The sequence below is a fragment of the Pectinophora gossypiella genome, chromosome Z (genome assembly GCF_024362695.1).
Source record: "Pectinophora gossypiella chromosome Z, ilPecGoss1.1, whole genome shotgun sequence".
In the NCBI taxonomy this organism is placed as follows: domain Eukaryota; kingdom Metazoa; phylum Arthropoda; class Insecta; order Lepidoptera; family Gelechiidae; genus Pectinophora; species Pectinophora gossypiella.
In genome coordinates this window covers 9,250,714-9,270,252 of record NC_065433.1, presented here as the reverse complement: position 1 = coordinate 9,270,252, position 19,539 = coordinate 9,250,714, and the positions used below count along the sequence as shown (strand labels likewise).

Sequence of the window (19,539 nt, the reverse complement as noted above, 5' to 3'; positions counted from 1 at the left end):
CTCATACTGCCATAGTATAAACATATTGCAAGTCAAATAGTTCATATAATAAAACAGCATATGTTTTATAAAAACTGGAAGCATCAGGGGTCTAGTCACGTTGCAAGCGCTCCAATTTCGCTACTCGCTAGCATAACTCGCACAAATAAAGACGCACTGTCTGTCACTTGACATGAAATGACGAACGTATTTGACGTTTATTTAAATCAGGCGGGTTATACGTCACCGATTATACGAAGCGTAACGTTTGCAACTTGTCTAGGCCCTCAACACTCCTTCAGGAGTCAGACATTCATATACGCTTTAAAGCGCTTTATTACCCAGGTGTGAGAACAATTAACTTTCCTGATATGTTTATTTCTCTCCTGCTCTCACATTAAACAAACTAAATTTAACGGAACATACATCTTCCATTTCTACGCAATAAATTAAATTATTTGACTACCTTTATTTTCGCAATAGGACCGTTGCAGGAACAATCCCAAACTTCCGAGTATGTTGTTCTAGTATATACTAGTATTCGTGTGTTTACGTACGACAAGCACTGATACAAAAACGCGACCGATGCCGGGGTTAGTGGCACGGCGAAATTCACCTGCAATTGCGCCTGGTCCGGTGAGACGAGCACCGGCAGCGGCAGCACCCCCGGCACACTCACGTACGGCGCCGGCTCCAGGTACTGCGCCCCGATCCCGTGCTGCGGCACCAGCGCCGGGTCCTGCCCCTTGGGCGTCTGCGGGTACATCATCATGCTACCATCGCTTGATCCGTACGTGTGGCCGTAAGAGGCCGCCGTCGGATTCAGCTATTGGACAAAATAAACTCATGTGTAGCAAAAAACCACTTCGTTCCAATTCCAATGATTGCTTGTTTCATAATGACTATCAAAAATGATGCAAATGTAAAGTTTAAAGTAATGGTATAAGTGGGTTTTAGCTGCGATTAATTCTTAAAAGAACGAAATGCGCAATGAAAATGTTACATAACCATATAGCTATAGCAAGCATAAAATAAGACTCAAGAACAATATCGATTATCGAGAAATACATTACTTATTATTGATTAAACGAAGAATGCAAGTAGTAAGAGGAGTATAATAGAAAGGTTAGGGAAACGAAACATCAGGATGTCGGTATGTCGGTATTGTACAGACTGCACTTCGGGGAATGTGCCCGCGATCTACACAAGCTCATTCCACCATCCCTCTTTTATCTTCGGACTTCCAGACGTACGGCCGGGTTCCATCCCTATTTGGTGGATATCCCAACTATTCGCACAAAGCGCTTCGCATCGTACTTCATTTTGCGCACTGCTAAGGACTAGAATTCTCTGCCGTCTTCTGTATTTCCCAATGCATATAACCCGGGTGCTTTCAAGGCCAGAGTGAAAACGCACCTTCTGGGCGAGCTCGCTCCATTTTAGGCCTCGTCAATGCCTTCGGGCAAGTCTGGGGCCAAGAGCAAACCCATCAAAGGTTAAAAACAAAGTCAGGGACGATATTCTAACAAGAAATACATAATTATTCCAAAACAGACCAATAAATCGCTAAGAACAGCTCAGCAAGGTATGTCACAGGATAGAACATGGAGAACAAGTCTGAGTCTCAGACTGGAAAGGTAACAAACAAAGCAATCAAGATAATGTAACGACTATGTATATGCACAGATTTATACAAAGCTCTATATATTCAACCAACAACTGTGGGTTACAAATGGGTAGTTTCCTAGGTCAAATGAATTATGACATTCTGATTACTAAATAAAGACAGATCTAAAGGTGACAAAAAACTTTTTCTTTTTTCTATTTAACTTATTTATGAATTTTAATAAACAAACATGTAATAATAAGTGCGATGTTTTGTCACAGGTTGCTTTTTCATACAAATTCCATAGTAATTTTGTGTGTTGACGTTTAGTAAAAATCAACTTATTTGACTAGTTGGAGACTACCCTAATGTCCTTAAAATCGTGTGAATCTTTCCGAGTCCCGGTGAAGATAGTATTAGTACCGAAGTTCTTAAAATAGGAAGGCCTGTATTGCTCCCACTTTAATGACATATTTATATGCCAGTATTTCATATTCGTGAACGTTACCACAAAACTTTAGTCTCTCAAACATTACACTGCTTTACAAAAAATACCAACCGATCAACCTACTGTATCAAGTTCAGTACATTTATAAAAAAAAAAACATCGAAAATAGAGTAGCAGGTATCTTTAACTTACAACAACCGATAGAACAAGCTGGGTTACTTCTTTCACTGACCATCTGTACATCTTAAACTAGGTTATAGAGAAGGCAAATTAGTAAGCTGCTATAATTAGCTTTTGTGGATTGCTCTTATTTTATTCTTATTCTCTAAGGCCTTTGACCTTGTCTACGCGGCTTCTCTTCTACACTACGATAAGCTTACTGCTAGCGAGCGAGTGCACAGCTTGTGTCGCAATGGGCGAGCTTTATAGAGCGAAAGTGAGCAGCTTGAGAACGATCTCGTCCTGCTACCCTAACCGCCGCTGCTTTTCGCCCCCTTTAAGCGAAAGTTGTAGGCCCCGGTGTGAAAATTATTGTATACTGTCTCTTTCACTCACTCGTCGTAGATTGTAGATATACTGTACTGGCGGAAGTAGAGGGTAGGGAAGTAAGCGACATATTTTTTGATGTTAAGATTGCGACTGCGACTGTAGTTGAATACTTACGTCCCGCGAGCTGTTCCGCGCCGAGGAGCGCGACTCTCCAGACATGGAGGCGGTGTCGGAGCCGGGGGCGTAGCGCACCTGCGGCGTGCGCGGCCAAGAGGCGCCGGGCGTGGCCGTCGTGCCCGTCGTGGCCACCGTGCCCGCCGTGCTGGCCACGGACGCTGACTTCACTGACGGCGGCTGCAAATATCGTCGAACGAACTTCAAATTTTAAAAATTTTTTCATACAATCGCTCTTCGTGTTGTATTAAGAAAATATGTAAATAGAAATAAATAAATATTGTATTATTATTTACTGTTATTTGTATATGTCATTTCCATATCTCGGGCCTATCTAGTCCCGGACTATGACAGGCGTGCGTGTCAATTTAATCTAAATGTTATGTGACACTAACCGGCGATTATCCCTGTATGCACTATGGGAGTGCACCCAAAGACAATCCCACGTTCGTGTAGGACTATTGCAGATTATGGAAACAAAGGGAGCTGGGCTATTGGGTTGGGGGTTAGTGGACCGGGATATTGGGGCATATGGGGGACTATGGCGCCTGCTCGACCAAGGTTGTAAGTACGAGGAGTACTATAGTACTTGGAAAAAGTATTTTGAATACTTTTTTATTTTTAATTCTCTATGAAAAATGTTGCGCCTAAATAGTGATGACACTAGTGACGAAGCGTGAGTGTGAGACTCTCAAGAAGCATCGAAGCTCGATGGTATACTTAACAGTCCGCCATTTTGGAAAATAACAGATGAAACATGGAACGTGTTAATAGTCTGACTAAGTAACACTGCCCAGCTGCCCAGTTTAAGTTAAAATTAAACTCGAAAGTTTCGTCTAACCGCTGCCAGTTAGTATGTGTGAGTTCGTGACTTCAAATCGTCCCACATCACACCAAAAGAACCCGTATAAAAAAAAGTTTGAAAAGTGTGCAGCTAATTTGGAAACAAATATTACTAAAATTGGAAACATTCGTCATTTTTCCTGTTCGCTTCACGTGGAATTATTATTAGTTCAAAAGCGTCATGTATATACAGGGTGTTAGTGACATCGTAACGAAAACCAACACAGCGCCAGAACCTCTTGCGGTTATGCTACGGTGAGTGTACAGGGTCTAAGAGATGGTTCTGAGTTGATATCAAGTGGAATTTTCCGTCGCAAATGTATGGCACTGAAAATAATTAAGAAACCACATTTTTGTATGAAAGTTACTTTAAGAAATTCTACTTGATATCAACTCAGAATCATGGTCTGAATCATCCCCCTCAGAATTCGCTACGGTGTCGCTAACACCCATATGCACGTACTAGTATGGCTACTTGTTCGTACTCTGTTCGTACTTGTACGAGGTGTAACTTGTAAGTGACATCGTAACGAATACTGAGGGGGATAATTCGGTTCATTATTCTGAGTTAATATCAAGTGGAATTTTCTATCGCAAAAGTATAGAATAGAAAATAATTTAAAAAAAAAAACAAAAAATAAATAACTCAGAATGATGAGCTGAATCATCCCCCTAAGTATTCGTTACCATGTCACTAAAATCCTGTATAAATAAACTTCGATAAAGTTTCTGCAAAACTTTTAATGCCAATGACTTTGTAATGTGATGGAGATTGGTTGTTTAAAATACACACGTTTTATAACAAAATGGCACCGATTCCTGCAGACACCTCCTAATTTTACTAGTTATGCCTGTCATTTTCTTATCTGCCGAAAAGGAGAGGGACGGATGATTGACAGCTCTTAATTTTAGGAAGAATGAGTAAATTAATGAATACCCCGGGCGAATCAAAAAGGTAGTCGCTGGTATGCAAACCGTTTGACGTGTACTGTCAACATATTTCCGTCGGGTTATTGACCAATGTAAAATTTTTAGACGGTTGTTTTAGATTTGTGACGTGTGTTCCATAAATTTTATGCTTGTCGATTACCCGTCCCTTTCATTTTCGGCGGATAATAAAATGACAGATATAACTTAAAATAAAATTAGATGGTGTTTACAGGAATTAGCACCAATATATACCTAAATATGTTATTCAGCACAAGAGCAAAAGAGAGATATAAAGTAAATATTACATGACGATGCCACGTAATCACGTGTGGTGATGATGATGAAAGTTGGGGTGTTGTATTAAGTTTGGTATTTCTACGTACCTGTGACAGGGGTTGGTAAGAGGTGGTTGCGAAAGCCTCGCTTGCCTCGGACATGTAAGATGGCGACATGGCGGCGACTATGGCTTCCTCAGCGGGTTGCTCTTTCACCACTCCGCGCGTGACTTCCGCCTCGTTCACCGGCTCTGGCTCCACTCCCTCTTGTTTAGTGCCTTTCAAAATATCCGCGTAACTGAAATTATATAACTCATTAATATACCTACTGTAAGGAAAACGAATTTAACGCAAATTCAAAAATATCTTTATTCAGTAGGTAACATAGTTACACTTTGAATCATCAATTTTACATAACGAACGTCTCATCCGCCTAAAACTACTGCAGTTTCTCACAACCTGTATAGCCGGCTTTATAATAACTTATTTGGAAAGTTTTTGTTTAACTACTCTCAAAACAGTTGAAAGGCAAATTCTGAATGTCAATGGGAATCTTATTGTAAAACACGCACTGGCAATACTGAGAAACAGGTCACGTGTTCTGCCATTAAGATAAGATATTTAATGCATTCCTGATATTTTTACAGAGGTCTTAAAAGTAGAGGAAAGTGCAAACAGGACAATACAACAACTATTTAAAATTATACACAATGAAAACAGAAAACCAAGAATAAAATAATACAGATTAAGTTAAAAAAAAATGCGTACATTTACAATAATCAGTATCTAAAAGATTCGTTAAAAAACTCCTGCAGCGTCACTTGCGCTTCAGCGCTAAACAGCAGTTATAATTCATACTTATGTGTTTTTGGTGAAAATATATTTTATTACTTCAGAATAGAATAGAAGAAAATGTATGAAACAAGAATACATTTGATTTTTTACACAAATGTTATTGTTTAAATGTTTATTGTTTGTAGGTTATAGCACACAATATGTTATAGTAGCTTAGTATAACAATGTTATACTATAAATTAATGTAGATATATCAGAAATAAATAGACATAACATAAACATTTATTTTAATGAGTATATAAATAGTGATTCTCTTGGCTTTTAGTTCTTTAACTAATTTTATTATAATATTATTTTGGGGTCTTATTTTTTGAGACAATGTGTTTGCATTATGTATTTAGGTAAATTTTGGAAAAGAAATCTTTTCGGATGGTATCTGAGATGTTACGATATCAATTAAACGTAATTATCAAGAAATACAGAAAAAATCGCGGGTAAAATGGTAGTATGTATAGGATGTCACACTGAATTTATTGTGACGTCACATAGTTAATAACCAGCGGACAAGCAAGACGTTTATAGTAACACCTCATTTGTTAAATTCTGATAAGTAGTGCAGTAAAGTGCATTTCTTCGAGGCAATGACGTCATAAATCGTCTGAAACAGACGTATAAGGCCAATGATGATGATGATGATAAGTAGTGTACAAGTTAGGAGGGTTAATGTACTTAAGTACGTACATACACATAAACCTCTTTTTTAATGTCGTAATCCTCGTATTTACCATTCAACATTACGAGAAAAACGGGACGTTTATACTGTACCGACTTGGTAACTTGTATATTTCTTTTAATTCAGTACTAAAGTAATGCATTATGCACCTAAATGCTTCAGTACGATTGCAAGTGCGTCAGGCAGTCGTTGAATTGTTGAATTTTACCTTGTATAAGTGAGATTCCACACGAGCATTGCTGCTCCGCTGCGGCGTCGCAACAGACTGTCAAATTCATACTGAGTGCTGTGACATGTCGTCGTTATTTAACTCGGACGTTGCAACGAAGCGGCAATATACGTTTGGCATCATCATCATCATCAGCCCATTAACGTCCCCACTGCTGGGGCACGGGCCTTCCGATCCGGGCCTTAAACCATCACGCGGGCCCAGTGCGGATTGATGGTTATTAACGACTGCTAATGCAGCCGGGACCAACGGCTTAACGTGCCTTCCGAAGCACGGAGGAGCTCGAGATGAAAACTTTTTTTTTGTGGTCACCCTTCCTATGACCGGCCTTTGCGAAAGTTGCTTAATTTCAACAATCGCAGACCGAGCGCGTTTACCGCTGCGCCACCAAGCTCCTCAACGTTTGGCATATTCATATATAATCGTACCATACAACATAACGCAAGATCACGTCCATATTTTCAATGGGCCTAGTCGTACAATCATTGCAAGATGAACTAAGTAACCACGCATTACCGAGCTTTCTCTTAGACTAACTTGATAGGTGGTGAGCCGTATCGCCGTCTATATTGGTCGAGACAACTATGTTAGTGGAAAATGCACTTAAGAACCAGATGATAATGCATAATGCATTATGGATGCTCAATCTAGATACATTTCATTATTGCAACTTGGAGGATTCGTTCGTTCAACTTCGTTTCAGCATATACCAGTGCTGCTAAACATTGGATTCAATGACAATTGAAATCTTGTTTGCAAAAAACGAACTTCGCCAAGTTTGTTACGTGGCTCTAAAGAAACGAAAAGAAAAGAATTTATAATTTTAATCTTTCCAAAGAAATGTTTTCTTTTTTAATGGTTGGTTAAGTAAGCATTTGACAATAATCGTAAGTAAATAATCGAGGATGGGGCGTGCTAACTGCACATTCACTCTTGCCTATGACATCCAAACAGAGCAGACATCCAAACTATAGCCGTTCGTATTAGGAAGGAGGAAGCGAAACGCTTTATATGTGCTGGTCGATCTCATAAGGGTGGGATCCCACGTGTAGTTGCCCGAATCCCGTTCATTGTATTCGTCAGGGACTTTTTACAATCCTCTTCTATCGTGTGGGTTGTGAGGTGGAGTACCAACCTCATCATCCCTGGTGTCAGGGTTACTATTGAGCAGCCAAATGCCCCTGACATGACTCATGTAACGACTACGTACTTACATCAGTAAGAAGTAACCGGGACCAACGGCTTAACATGCATTCCGAAGCACGGAACTGATCATTTTACTTTCGGACAATCAGGTGATCAGCCTGTAATGTCCTAACTAAACTAAGGAACCACAAAGTATTTTTTGTGGATATGTCCCCACCGGGAATCGAACCCAGGACCTCCGGATCGTGAGCCCAACGCTCAACAACGGAGGTCGTTACAATGAAGCGCGGGGATAGGTGCGGTGCGATATTTGTTAGTCTAGTTCACCAGAATCAACCACTCATTGTGAACGTGTTCAAGCGATTCTATACTAACTGCATTCTTCAGTTACAGAGCTGCTTCTGTCTATAATCTGGAAGATTTTATAACAATTAACCCTTACCTGACAACGCGATGTGTGCACACAACAAACTCCGGCTTCGAATTCCACTGGTGGTATGTTATGTAGAACCGAGTCTGCAGCCAGATCCACTGCTGGCCCTTTGTGAGGAATCGGTAGTAGCAGGAGGTTAGTTCTCCTTTCTGCATCACTGCCAGATAAAAATAATGTTTCAGTGCCAGGCACATTCAAATTTTTAGAAGAAAGCGAAATCAATTTATATCACTCTTTTAATGAGTTGTAATAACTCCTTAACTACTACATACCAGATCAGTCTCGAGTCTAAAGAACAACGTTATCGTCATTTTTAATTATTTTAAAAAATAAAATTACTTTATTATTTCTATCTCCATTCTAAAAACATTGACATAGTAATTACGACGAAAAGTAAAGTACTTGAAAGTTTTTTTTTTTTAATTTGAACTCATCATGCGTAATACACCTTATTCGAATGTGAAGATTCAACCATTTAATATACGAAGATTTGAAAATTATGTCACGTGAAGTAATTGCGTACTTTTATTAACAAGATATGCAGCGGCAGCCATCTAAGAGCGTACCTACCTACCAACAATGTCTCTTGCAAAACTTACACAATCGCGGTTTACTCCGACCAAACCCAGCTGTTTTTATGTAAGTAATAAATAATGTCAGTGTTGCATTTAAAGCGGGTTATACTGTAGTAACATTTTATTTTTCTTTAGTAACATCATCTGACATGACATATAATTATAACATTAAAAAGCCATATTTTATTTAATTATTCAATTTCGGAACATAATTCGGAATTTTCCAAGGTATTTATTTAACGATACAACGATTTGAAAATGACGAAATATCTCACACGAATCTTTATAACAATAACTGTTATTCAAAATCTAGATTATATTCTATACAAGCCTATTCCTCTACCTTATTACTTATCTATTTTTGTTCTATGCTACAATTGGGTAGTTGCCCAGGTCAAAGATAAATTATAAAATTCTGATATGATACTAAAGAAAGGCAGATCTAAAGGTGACAAAAAACGTTTTCTTTTTTCTATTTAAATTATTTATGAATTTTAATAAAGAAAAATGTAATAATAAGTGCGACATTGTGTCACGGTTTCTATGACGTCACAGATTGATTTTCATGCAAATACTCATTACAATGTCACGTACAGCCCGTACAAGTACATACAGCTAGCCATAAAAGTAGGTAAAGACCCCGTGTTAGTGACACCGTAACGAATACTGACCGGGATGTTTTTTTTTTGTATGTACCGCTATTTTTCCCCTGGCATGGGCCAGGGACTTTGTCTAGCTTCACACGGACGTTTATAACAATTTTTTATTTTCTTTCTTTTCAGTGAGCGGGATGGTTCAGACCATGAGTCCGAGATGATACCATTTTTTTATTATTATTTTCTGCTCCATACTATTGCGATGGAAAATTCCACTAGATATTAACTCGGAATCATGGTCTGAATCATCCCTCAAAGTTTTCGTTACGATGACACTAACACCCTGTATAGTACACTATATACCTCTGCGTACTACTTTGGGGATACAGGCGTGATGCTATATTACGTTACGAATCTGTCAATTGCTTTTTGTAATAAAGCCGCGTAATGTGATTATGTTGTCTGTTTTAACTGTTATAATAATATGGTGTTAAAGAATTATTGATTTATTGAATAATAATAATCACTCACATGCTTCATGGCAGGTGACGACTTTTTCCAGGTCGTCAAAGTGGTAATAGTCGTAGCCCGAAGTGCCAAGGACTTCGAAGGGCAGGTAGCCGATGATGGGCGGCGCGCGGTGGTCGAGGAAGAGGAACTTCCACTCGAGGCTGTGGCGCGAAGTGAACTCGCTACGGTTGGAATCCACCAGCGAGACATCGCGGATCAGCTGCGGCGTCACCAACCGGCCCGTACACACGCACAATATCCTGCTGAAAATAAAATGCTCATCCATTGCCTGTCCTCGTACCAGTACTAAGACCCGAGCTCCACCACACTGCGGAGATGTATAATCTCCAAACGAGACGTATTTTGAACATATCACAGTGACACGTGATATATAAATAATATTCTAATGGTTAGTTAAAACCAACCATGTTATGAATATCCGTATCCCATCGGATAGCCGAAATAAAAAATAAAGTTATCGGAAATTCCGGATATGTGCGGAATCTAACAGCGCGTAACGAGCACGTTATGATGTTTTTGCCCAGCCACAATGACAACGCGTCGTATGGTTTACTCAACTTTTATAGTTTATAAGAACATAAACAGCCTATATACGTCCCATTGCTGGGCACAAGCCTCCCCTCTATCAACCGGAAGGAGTACGGAGTATACTGCGGACTTTGGACAATCAGGTGATTCAGACCTATGTCTTTACTAAACAAAGGACAGTCTCACAAAGTGCTTTCGATAATGTCCTCATCGGGAATCGAACCCGGACCTCCAGTTCGTGAGCCTAACGCTCTAACCTCTAGACCACGGAGGCTGTTATAGTTTATACTAACTTAAAATGTAATACCTGTAACAATCTGAAACAAATGCTTTCATATCCAAATCCGAAACCGGTAAAATATTATTCCAATATCCGTATCTGTGCCCATATCCGAAACATCCCTGATCCCTGGTTGAAGTGTTTCAATTAGTGGACTCCAAGCCTTAGTCAGTTATCATATCACTGCTTAATTATATTATTTACAATAAGTATAAACATCCTAGTCAAATACTTCCCAGTGGTTGACATTCTCGGGTTTAGAGCATACTCCAGATACTCACCATAATATACCATATGTGCTCCTAGTAAAACAAAAAGTCTAAAAATAAATAAAACTACCTACCTTGAGTCTGGCTCGTGTTGATATGCAGTCAAGTCATCGTTGTCCATTTGTTCCAAGTTTGTTCCTGTCAACAACATATTCGTTTAGACTACTCTGTGTTTTGTCCGGCTCAGCTAATGTCTTTTCTGATTATAAGTATTTGCATCGATTGTCAAGAACTTGAACTCTATTTTTATGCCAAGCCTTTGCTGTTTGTTTTAGTTTGCTAGGGTACCGTTGCTCCAACCTAACTTGAAGTCACGCGTACACTTTTTTGTTGTTCTAGAACTTTCCATAAATGGAAACAAAAATAATGAGGGTCAGTTTGAATTTATAAAGCTGCTGTGGAAAACTGGAAAACAACAAGAATAAGTTTCAAAGTATACCTAGGCAAAAAAGGCCAAGGAGTTTCTTTTTTTGTGTTCGTATACAAGTTTGCGGGGCAATTTCTCGACAATAGTTAGTTATGAGTGACGCATACCCCTTTTGTATCGCACTGTAACCTTCTATGAGTAATTGAAAAGAAAAGAATGGGGCAAAAGTCACCAGGTTGAATGCATACAAAAACTAAGAATCTGCACGAGTACTGTCGGCATCAAAATCCTACACGTTTCTTGTGTCCGTTTAGAAAAATGTATAGCAATACGTATAAACATACGTACATTATGGTCTGCTCTCCATTCGCTGCCCTAAACCCTGGGTAAACCCTATGCCCAGTAGTTGTATGTAACACAGGCTGTTAACGTCTATGCTAAATATTTACAAGTAATAGTCGAGAAGTTCGACCATATCTGCTCGAACGATTCGAACCTGCGATCGCTTTAGATCGCCAGCCATCACATTTTTTTACACAAACTTCTATTTTTGTCCAGAAATGTATTCACAAAACGTGAGTGAAAATGAATTTACGAGACGAAATTTCCTAGCGTACAACTGTAAACTCAAACTCAAAAATATCGTATTCAGTTGGTAACAATATATGTAGTTACACTTTGAATCGTCATTCTTCGTCTTCTATCGTGTGGGTTATAAGGTAGATTACCAACCTCATCAACCCTGGTGTCAGGGATTTTATTGACCCGCCAAAGGCCCCTGACATGACTCATGTAACGAGTACGTTAATTACATAAGTCGTGAATGGGACCAACGGCTAAACGTGCCCTCTTAAGCACGGATCATCTTGCCTTCGGACAACCGGTTGATCAGTCTGCAAATTCCTAACCAAACCAGAGCTCACAAAGTTATTTTCGTGAAATGTCCCCACCGGGATTCGAACCCGGCAGCTTCGGATCTTGAGCTCAACGGTCAGCCACTAGACCACGGAGGCCGTTATTATAATGAATATTTTTTTGCCACAAACTTTTGTGAAACCATACAAAGTTTATTTTCAAACAGTCATGGTGACATAAAAATAACTGTCGACCAAATACTTACGACCACTCTTATTTACTTAAATTCGTCGAAACATCCATATCGAGGCTCTAACCACAGTACCTACACAAATCTAAGCAAATCCACATATACAGATAGGCTATTTATGTAGATATGCCTACTTATAAACCAATTTTAAAACTCTTTCGTCTTTCATTAGTTTCTGTTCTAGTAACAGGGTCCGTGACAAACCTATTATAATCAATGATCTTAAAAAAGGTTGATATAATACATACTATAGTTCTCTCGTGTGGGTTGTGAAGTGGATTACCAACCTCATCAACCCTGGTGTTAGGGTTACTATTGAGCCGCCATAGGTCTCTGGCATGACTCATGTAACGACTACTTACTTACATCAGTAAGTAGTAACCGGGACCAACGGCTTAACGTGCCTTCCGAAGCACGGATCATCTTACTTTCGGACAATAAGGTGATCAGCCTGTGTAGTTTAATATAATGTAGTAAATTACTTACGAAAGTGTCCATTGAATTGAATAAGTTCATATGTGACCTCATCTCTGAAGTCGAGGGTCCCGCGGCTCAAGTGACACTGGAACCGGATCTCGTTGTCTGTAATGTGCCATCTCATTTAATGATCCAGCCACCCTGAACTATTATCTTGTTACTCCCGCTCTGTCACTCAATCACGCGGACAGTAAGGAATATATTCGATTATGGAAGTTATCGTGAGTGCACTTTATTGAATCATATTTTTATCCTGTTACAAAATGTAATGTTACATTGAATATTTACTACACTTTATTCGCATACAGTACGTATCACAGAACAAGGGGTAATGCTATACGGGACCCATACCCACGAACTATGTTGATATTTGCCACCATCTTTAAGTAAGACAGCATAATTAAATTGAGTTGGAGAAAAAAAGATATGAGCACTTGAAATACTCAATTCTTCATACATTTTGTTAAAAAATAATAGTGGTACATTCGCAAATTATATGATAAAGGCGTATTGCAAATGACGCACATTTAAATAAAGGCTCATACACCACACCCCAGACACTTCATACAAAAAACCTCGTTTTACACAAACACTACACATTGACGTTATCGTACACGCGCATCTGGGTGTGCGCCCGCCCGTACGGTTGAAGACTAAAGTAAGACCGAGGGGGTGAGGTAAAACCAGCTCAGCCGCTGGTATTATTCTATACACCGAGATACTAATTTTAGTCAAAATGGTTACAGTAATCCTGGTATTATCATCGTTAATGTTATATAAATATTATAAATATTAGTATTTTTCGGTGTTCAATAGTATGGGCATCAGACGTCACATACACACACACACACACATGCACGTGTTCGATAATGGCAATGTGTGACAAAGCTACAGTTAATAATTATGAGCGACGTGAAAACCTAAATACACACAAATAAAATTATTCCAAACAAGTAGGAACTTTCTATAAATAGGTCATGAAATCTCGATGTCTTTTACATATATAATACAACGTGATAATAATATATAAAACGTGAAACGGCCAAAACTCAATATAGGTAGTTAGGTACTATAATGATCATAGTTTGATACCCACTGTGATGTACAAGGTTCCAATGTTACCTACTACAACTTGTTACATTCATTCAACTCGCGTGCGAAAATATGCAGAGGGAATTCATGAAAATTTTAACTGTGCGTTTTTAATTTTTTAAATTAATTTCCGTTCCATACTTTTCTGACGGAAAATTCCACTCGATAGCAACTCAGAATCATGGCCTGAATCATCCCTCAAAGTTTTCGTTTTGATGTCACTTACACCCTATACAGGGTGTTAGTGACATCGTAACAAATACTGAGGGGGATGATTCACACCATGATTCTGAGTTGATATCAAGTGGAATTTTCCGTCGCAAAATTCATGATTTTTTTTAAGTTTTTTTTTAAATATTTTCAATTCTATACTTTTGCGATCAAAAATTCCACTTGATATTAACTCAGAATAATCAGCTGTTTCATCCCCCTCAGTATTCGTTACGATGTCACTTACACCCCGCACAAGTACATACTGTACCCATACAAGTAGGTATGGGTGTTAGTGACACCGTAACGAATACTGAGGGGGATGATTCAGAACATGATTCTGAGTTGATATAAAGTGGAATTTTTAGTCGGAAAATTCATGAAAATTTTTGTTTTTCTTTTAATTATTTTCTGTTCCATACTTTTGCGACGGAAAATTCCACTTCATATCATCTCAGAATCATGGTCTCAATCATCCATCAAAGTTTTCGTTACGACGTCACTAACACCCTGTATACTCGTGTGGTTACTTGTATTTACTTGTTCAGGGTACCTATCTCACCTTGCAAGACAAGTTCTGATGTGATACGTGAAATATTTTCGAACGTAACTTGAAGGCGAACGATTAAAAAATAAGGCACCAGAGTGTACGTCAGCATGTTCATGGCCATCAAAAGACAATACAACCACAGAGCAAGTAAGTACAAGTAACGCAGTGTTTTCAATATTACCTAAGAAAATACGTATAAAATTCTAGAGAGCACTCCTTGAAGGTTCATTGATGACTATGTCATAGTATAACAATTGCGGTCCATTTATGCAATTATTCACAGCGTTGACAAATTTATTCAATAACAACATACCTACCTATAAGTTCCTACGCAGTATGGTTTTACAAAACGTTATTTTTATTATAGGTAGGTACTATGTATTGTCGTCACATTTTGCAAATGTTGCAGTTGTGATTGTACTATTGGATGGTTATTAATTGGACCCTTTACCAATAGAAGGCGACAGTTTGACACCGACCCCATATGAATTGGGGCAACAATTACTTATGTGTGTAGTACAGTATGCCTGACTCAAATACCAATATAAATCGAGCGATTTGTCCCTTATTAATATTAAATTGGTGTCGTCTTCTTTCATTAGGTTTATTCAGTGTATGAATACACTGTATCTTCCCTCCTAGGTATGCCGCCCGCGCTTTAATGAGGGACTTAAACAATATACATGGCGCTGTAAAGATTTTCCATCGTTTAACCTTCTAATTTCATGGATTACAGACATATGCCCTTTTTATCTTTGTTTGGTACCATGACCCTTTTTATTACACCCACGCACAATTACATCTTCTATCCATTATTATTCTGATCAAAATAAAGAGAAGCAGTATAGGTAGCAACAGGTACATAATGTGATCCAAATATCAAGGAACAATTTTTATATATACTTCTGCTATTACATTGTATTTTAAAATAATGTACCTGAGTAATGGGAAAATAGGTAGTTATCAAGTCAAAGCTGTACAGCGCCATCTATGTTTGTGGTGAACGTAGCCTGGAAAGTCTATGATTATGACACCTACATCGAAATCCGTCATTACAATCGACGTCATCATACCTTTATATTGAGTTAGCTTTCCGCCCGCGACTCGGTCCCCGTAGTCATCGGGAGCGGCACTTATTTATTCTTTTTTTTGCCAAGCCCTTTTCATCGCCATAAGAAATGATTTCCAGAAAAAGAATCCTATGTACTTCATACTCTGAGACGTACAGACTTATCTTATTGACTATCTCCATAGCAAAATTCACAGACAGCCAGTGTAACTTTCGCTTTTTTTTATTAGTAGCTAGGTATTTGTCTATGTTCTTTTTTCACTCTTTAGAGTGGATAGTTATATTATATTACACAAAGCATAAGTACAGTAGTAAGTTAAGTTCTTAATCATGAACAACTGGATGGTTAATAAACAAATTCGCAATTTTTTTTTCCTACTACATAAAAACACGTAACAACCTCTAATCAAACAGTTTATACAGCGTAAAATTTGCAGTTACACGTAATACAAGTAGTATAAAATTTCGCAATATGTCACCTACCCCTCTCTTACCTCACCTCACCCCATCACGATGTTTTTTGTGAACTTTTTATTCAACCAAGTCTACGCAAAAATGGCGAACAAACTCCCGAGGAACTGTTCACGTTTAAAAAATATCACGTGTTATTTCCTCAATTCAATTATGTAAAGCGCGTGCTTGTTTCTATTCCAGAATGCTTAATCAAAAAATCTGGGTTATAATTAAAATTACAGACGGCACAGATGTTTTAATAGCAAACCATACATTAATATCAGAAAAACTCGTAAACAGCCTATGTCCCACAGCTGGGCACAGGCCTCCCCTCAATCAACTGGAGGGAATATCCACCATACTCCATCATGCTGTTCCACTCAAGAAACAAATGAAAAAGCGATGTTTTACTGATGTTGATATCAAAATCAGTTAAATAATTTTTAAGTTATAGAAAATCCATACAAACTATGTATGTGATTGTGTGAAAGTATGTATGTAAGTACATAATCATAAAATCACGCCCATGGGGTGGGTGAACTACAAGGCAGGGGTAAGATGGATGTGATAAACCCTTTGGTAACAGGTGATCTGACCATCGGCCATATACTGGTCCATCATATTACAAAGGACACCCTTTGTCGGTTTTTACAAAATCCTCGGGTCTTCCCGGGCATGCTATGATAAGTGCCGCCTACGTAGTCTAATTGTAAATCTGAACCAATGTTTTAATAGCAAACCATACATTAATATCAGAAAAACTCCTATGTCCCACACACTCACACACAGAAAATTCCATCATAATCCATCAATCCATATTCGAGTTTGTTTCAAGATATGTTTTTTTGTCTTTTGCAAGTCAATTGATTTTCATATACATAAATTACCTCTTTTCGCAATATTGCTGCAAAGTACTTCATATTCCAAAGTCGCGTGGCTCGCGTTTCATAAGAAAATTATTCAAGTTTGTTATTAAAGTTTTTGTCAAAAAGGTTTCAATGTTATTCAAATAAATAAGAAAATTCGCAAATGTAAAATCAACTGTACATTTAACAAAATTAATCAACTAAAGTTAAATGTCTGTGCTATAATTTAAGTAGTTGTAGAAACCGAATTACCTTTGATTAATGTCTGTAAAGGGTCCACAGAAGACCCAGGATTCTGTAGAAGGCTGTACAAATTGGGTCTGTCTTCGTCTGATGTGAGTTCAAATATAGTTTTATTCACTATATCAGCCTGAAAATATATGGGAATTAAAATAGTTGTCAAAATTAAGAGGTTCAGTTAACAAAACATTTTTAAATAAACTATCCAAAACATAAATTATAAGAACAACCAATGATATAATTGTTACTATATCTGTTAATATGTTAATACAAATAGGACAGTTAGGGACAGGGCCAACCTACAATGCAATAGAATTGAAAAATTCAGCCAGTGGTCTGCTATGAGCATCACATTAATTGATACTATACAGTATCATTAAGGCTGAAGTTGAAAAATACATATAATAATACAGAATTAAAAACATAGGACTAAACGTCAGAAAATAAACAGATATGTACCGGATTATGTCCAAGGATTGACGTGATGCTTTCAGATACATAGTGAATCCTTCCATTAGCAGAAAATACCATCACAAATCCCTCTAGTGCCTCAAGTACTAAGTAAGTAAATTCTTCATTCGACAGAAATGCAGGTTTCCAATCCTCTTGAACGTCATGCGCTCGAGATCGGACTGTGACTTCTGAAACAATGTAGAATCATAGTAATGTTGCTATAATTTTCACATTACTATTACTAAGGGCAATGTTACCTTTTTTAGTATTAGTCTTATAAGGAGTATATTTACCTAATCATCTGAAAATACATCAAATCAGTTCGTTTTTGTCAGTCTTTTGGTTTTTATGGCAAAAAAAACATCACATGATTAATGGACGGCCCCTTTGTAGTAGCAGGTACTTCCTATTACTTATTTTACATTTAGTAGGTATGCCGAATAAACATTGTATATAACTATAAACAATTTTACTCACCATTATGATTTTTAAGAAATGAGATAGCAGATTTGAGGACAGTAGACTTGTCCATTTTCCTATTATTGGTGGATAACATAGAACTAAGCTCATTAACAAGCATATTGAACTGATCTCTCCGCTTCTTTTCACTCAAGTTACGAGTTCTCCTGTAAATAACAACTTATTAGTATTTAATGGTCTAAATATGATTCACACTACTAATGACATTAATGAAAACTAACTAATTATAATCAAACCTAAAATACAAATAAATCTATCATCCTGTTTTTACAATATATATTAAATATTGTATAAACCACAGCAAATTGAAGCAGAAGTTTTCTTTGGACATAACTTATTATAGATTTACACCATGCATGGTCTAGTGGGCTTATGATCTGGAAGTCCAGATTTGATTCCCTATTGTGGAAATCACTTATAAGAATGTCCTTTGTGTGATAAGGACATTGCAAGCTTGATTTAAATGATTGCCCATAAAACTAAGATGATTCCATGCTTTGACAGGCATATTATATATTATTACTAGTCCAAACATCTCCACCAACCCACTGTGGAGGCTGCTCCACATACCCTCCAGCTAATTGGGAGGCCTGTACTTAGCAGTGGAATATAATAATAGGCTATTTATGTTATGTATAGATTGTAGATAGATTGCGTCAAAGGCAAATCTACAATCCATCAATATTACGTATTTCAATAAGATGATGACAATGTAATACTAATACATAATATTTACAGCCTTTTATTTATCATATTGGAATTGTTGCAGTTGCACAGTAAGTAGCTAAATGTCATGCAAAGCAGTAAATATTTAGGAGTGGTTACCAACCTCTTTGTGTCATCTTTATCATCCCCATCGTCGTCCATGGTGGAAACGGGCACTAAAAAGCTGGTGTCTGATCAAATTGTGACTTCAACACATTGCACCAATACAGGGAGCTCCGTGTAAACGCGATGACTTTCCAACTACAATATACAAGTACGGTTCTTAAAACACCATCAAACACTTAATAAAATGAAAAAGCTTATTCCCCCAATATTAAATTTATAAAAGGGATCAGTCATCCACTGTGTTCAAAGTCTGTACCTAGATGGAAAATCAGCACCGTGTAATAACCACTGCGTAAGACCATACACTATTACCCTGTTACACCTTATTATAAGGTCCTAATACATCCCAAAAACATTATATTTATTCATTTAAATAGTAAAACATGAATATATAAGGAAACTACGACGTACAGCGTCAAATTCGGGAAAACGAATCAACAAAAATAGCTCGACCAAAATGTTGCTTGCTCTGGAAAACTATAGAGAT

At 37.8% G+C, this 19,539-nt stretch overlaps 1 protein-coding gene across 10 annotated transcripts in view; it reads right to left on the bottom strand.

The window, feature by feature from the left end:
- Window positions 1-19,539, bottom strand: part of LOC126379995 (circadian locomoter output cycles protein kaput) — a 25,789-nt gene extending 6,250 nt beyond the window's left edge. For 4 of the 10 annotated variants that reach the window (XM_050029043.1, XM_050029046.1, XM_050029049.1 and 1 more), the window contains exons 1-12: window positions 19,309-19,457; window positions 19,051-19,187; window positions 18,219-18,367; window positions 17,748-17,929; window positions 17,301-17,418; window positions 12,818-12,913; window positions 10,934-10,997; window positions 9,783-10,024; window positions 8,090-8,237; window positions 4,853-5,042; window positions 2,697-2,876; window positions 596-805 (exon numbers count right to left, since the gene is read on the bottom strand). In XM_050029043.1, coding sequence (XP_049885000.1) covers window positions 596-805; window positions 2,697-2,876; window positions 4,853-5,042; window positions 8,090-8,237; window positions 9,783-10,024; window positions 10,934-10,997; window positions 12,818-12,913; window positions 17,301-17,418; window positions 17,748-17,929; window positions 18,219-18,367; window positions 19,051-19,088 — 1,617 coding nt within the window. In that variant the 5' untranslated portion in view covers window positions 19,089-19,187; window positions 19,309-19,457. The other 6 variants (XM_050029045.1, XM_050029053.1, XM_050029044.1 and 3 more) reach the window with 5 other exon arrangements.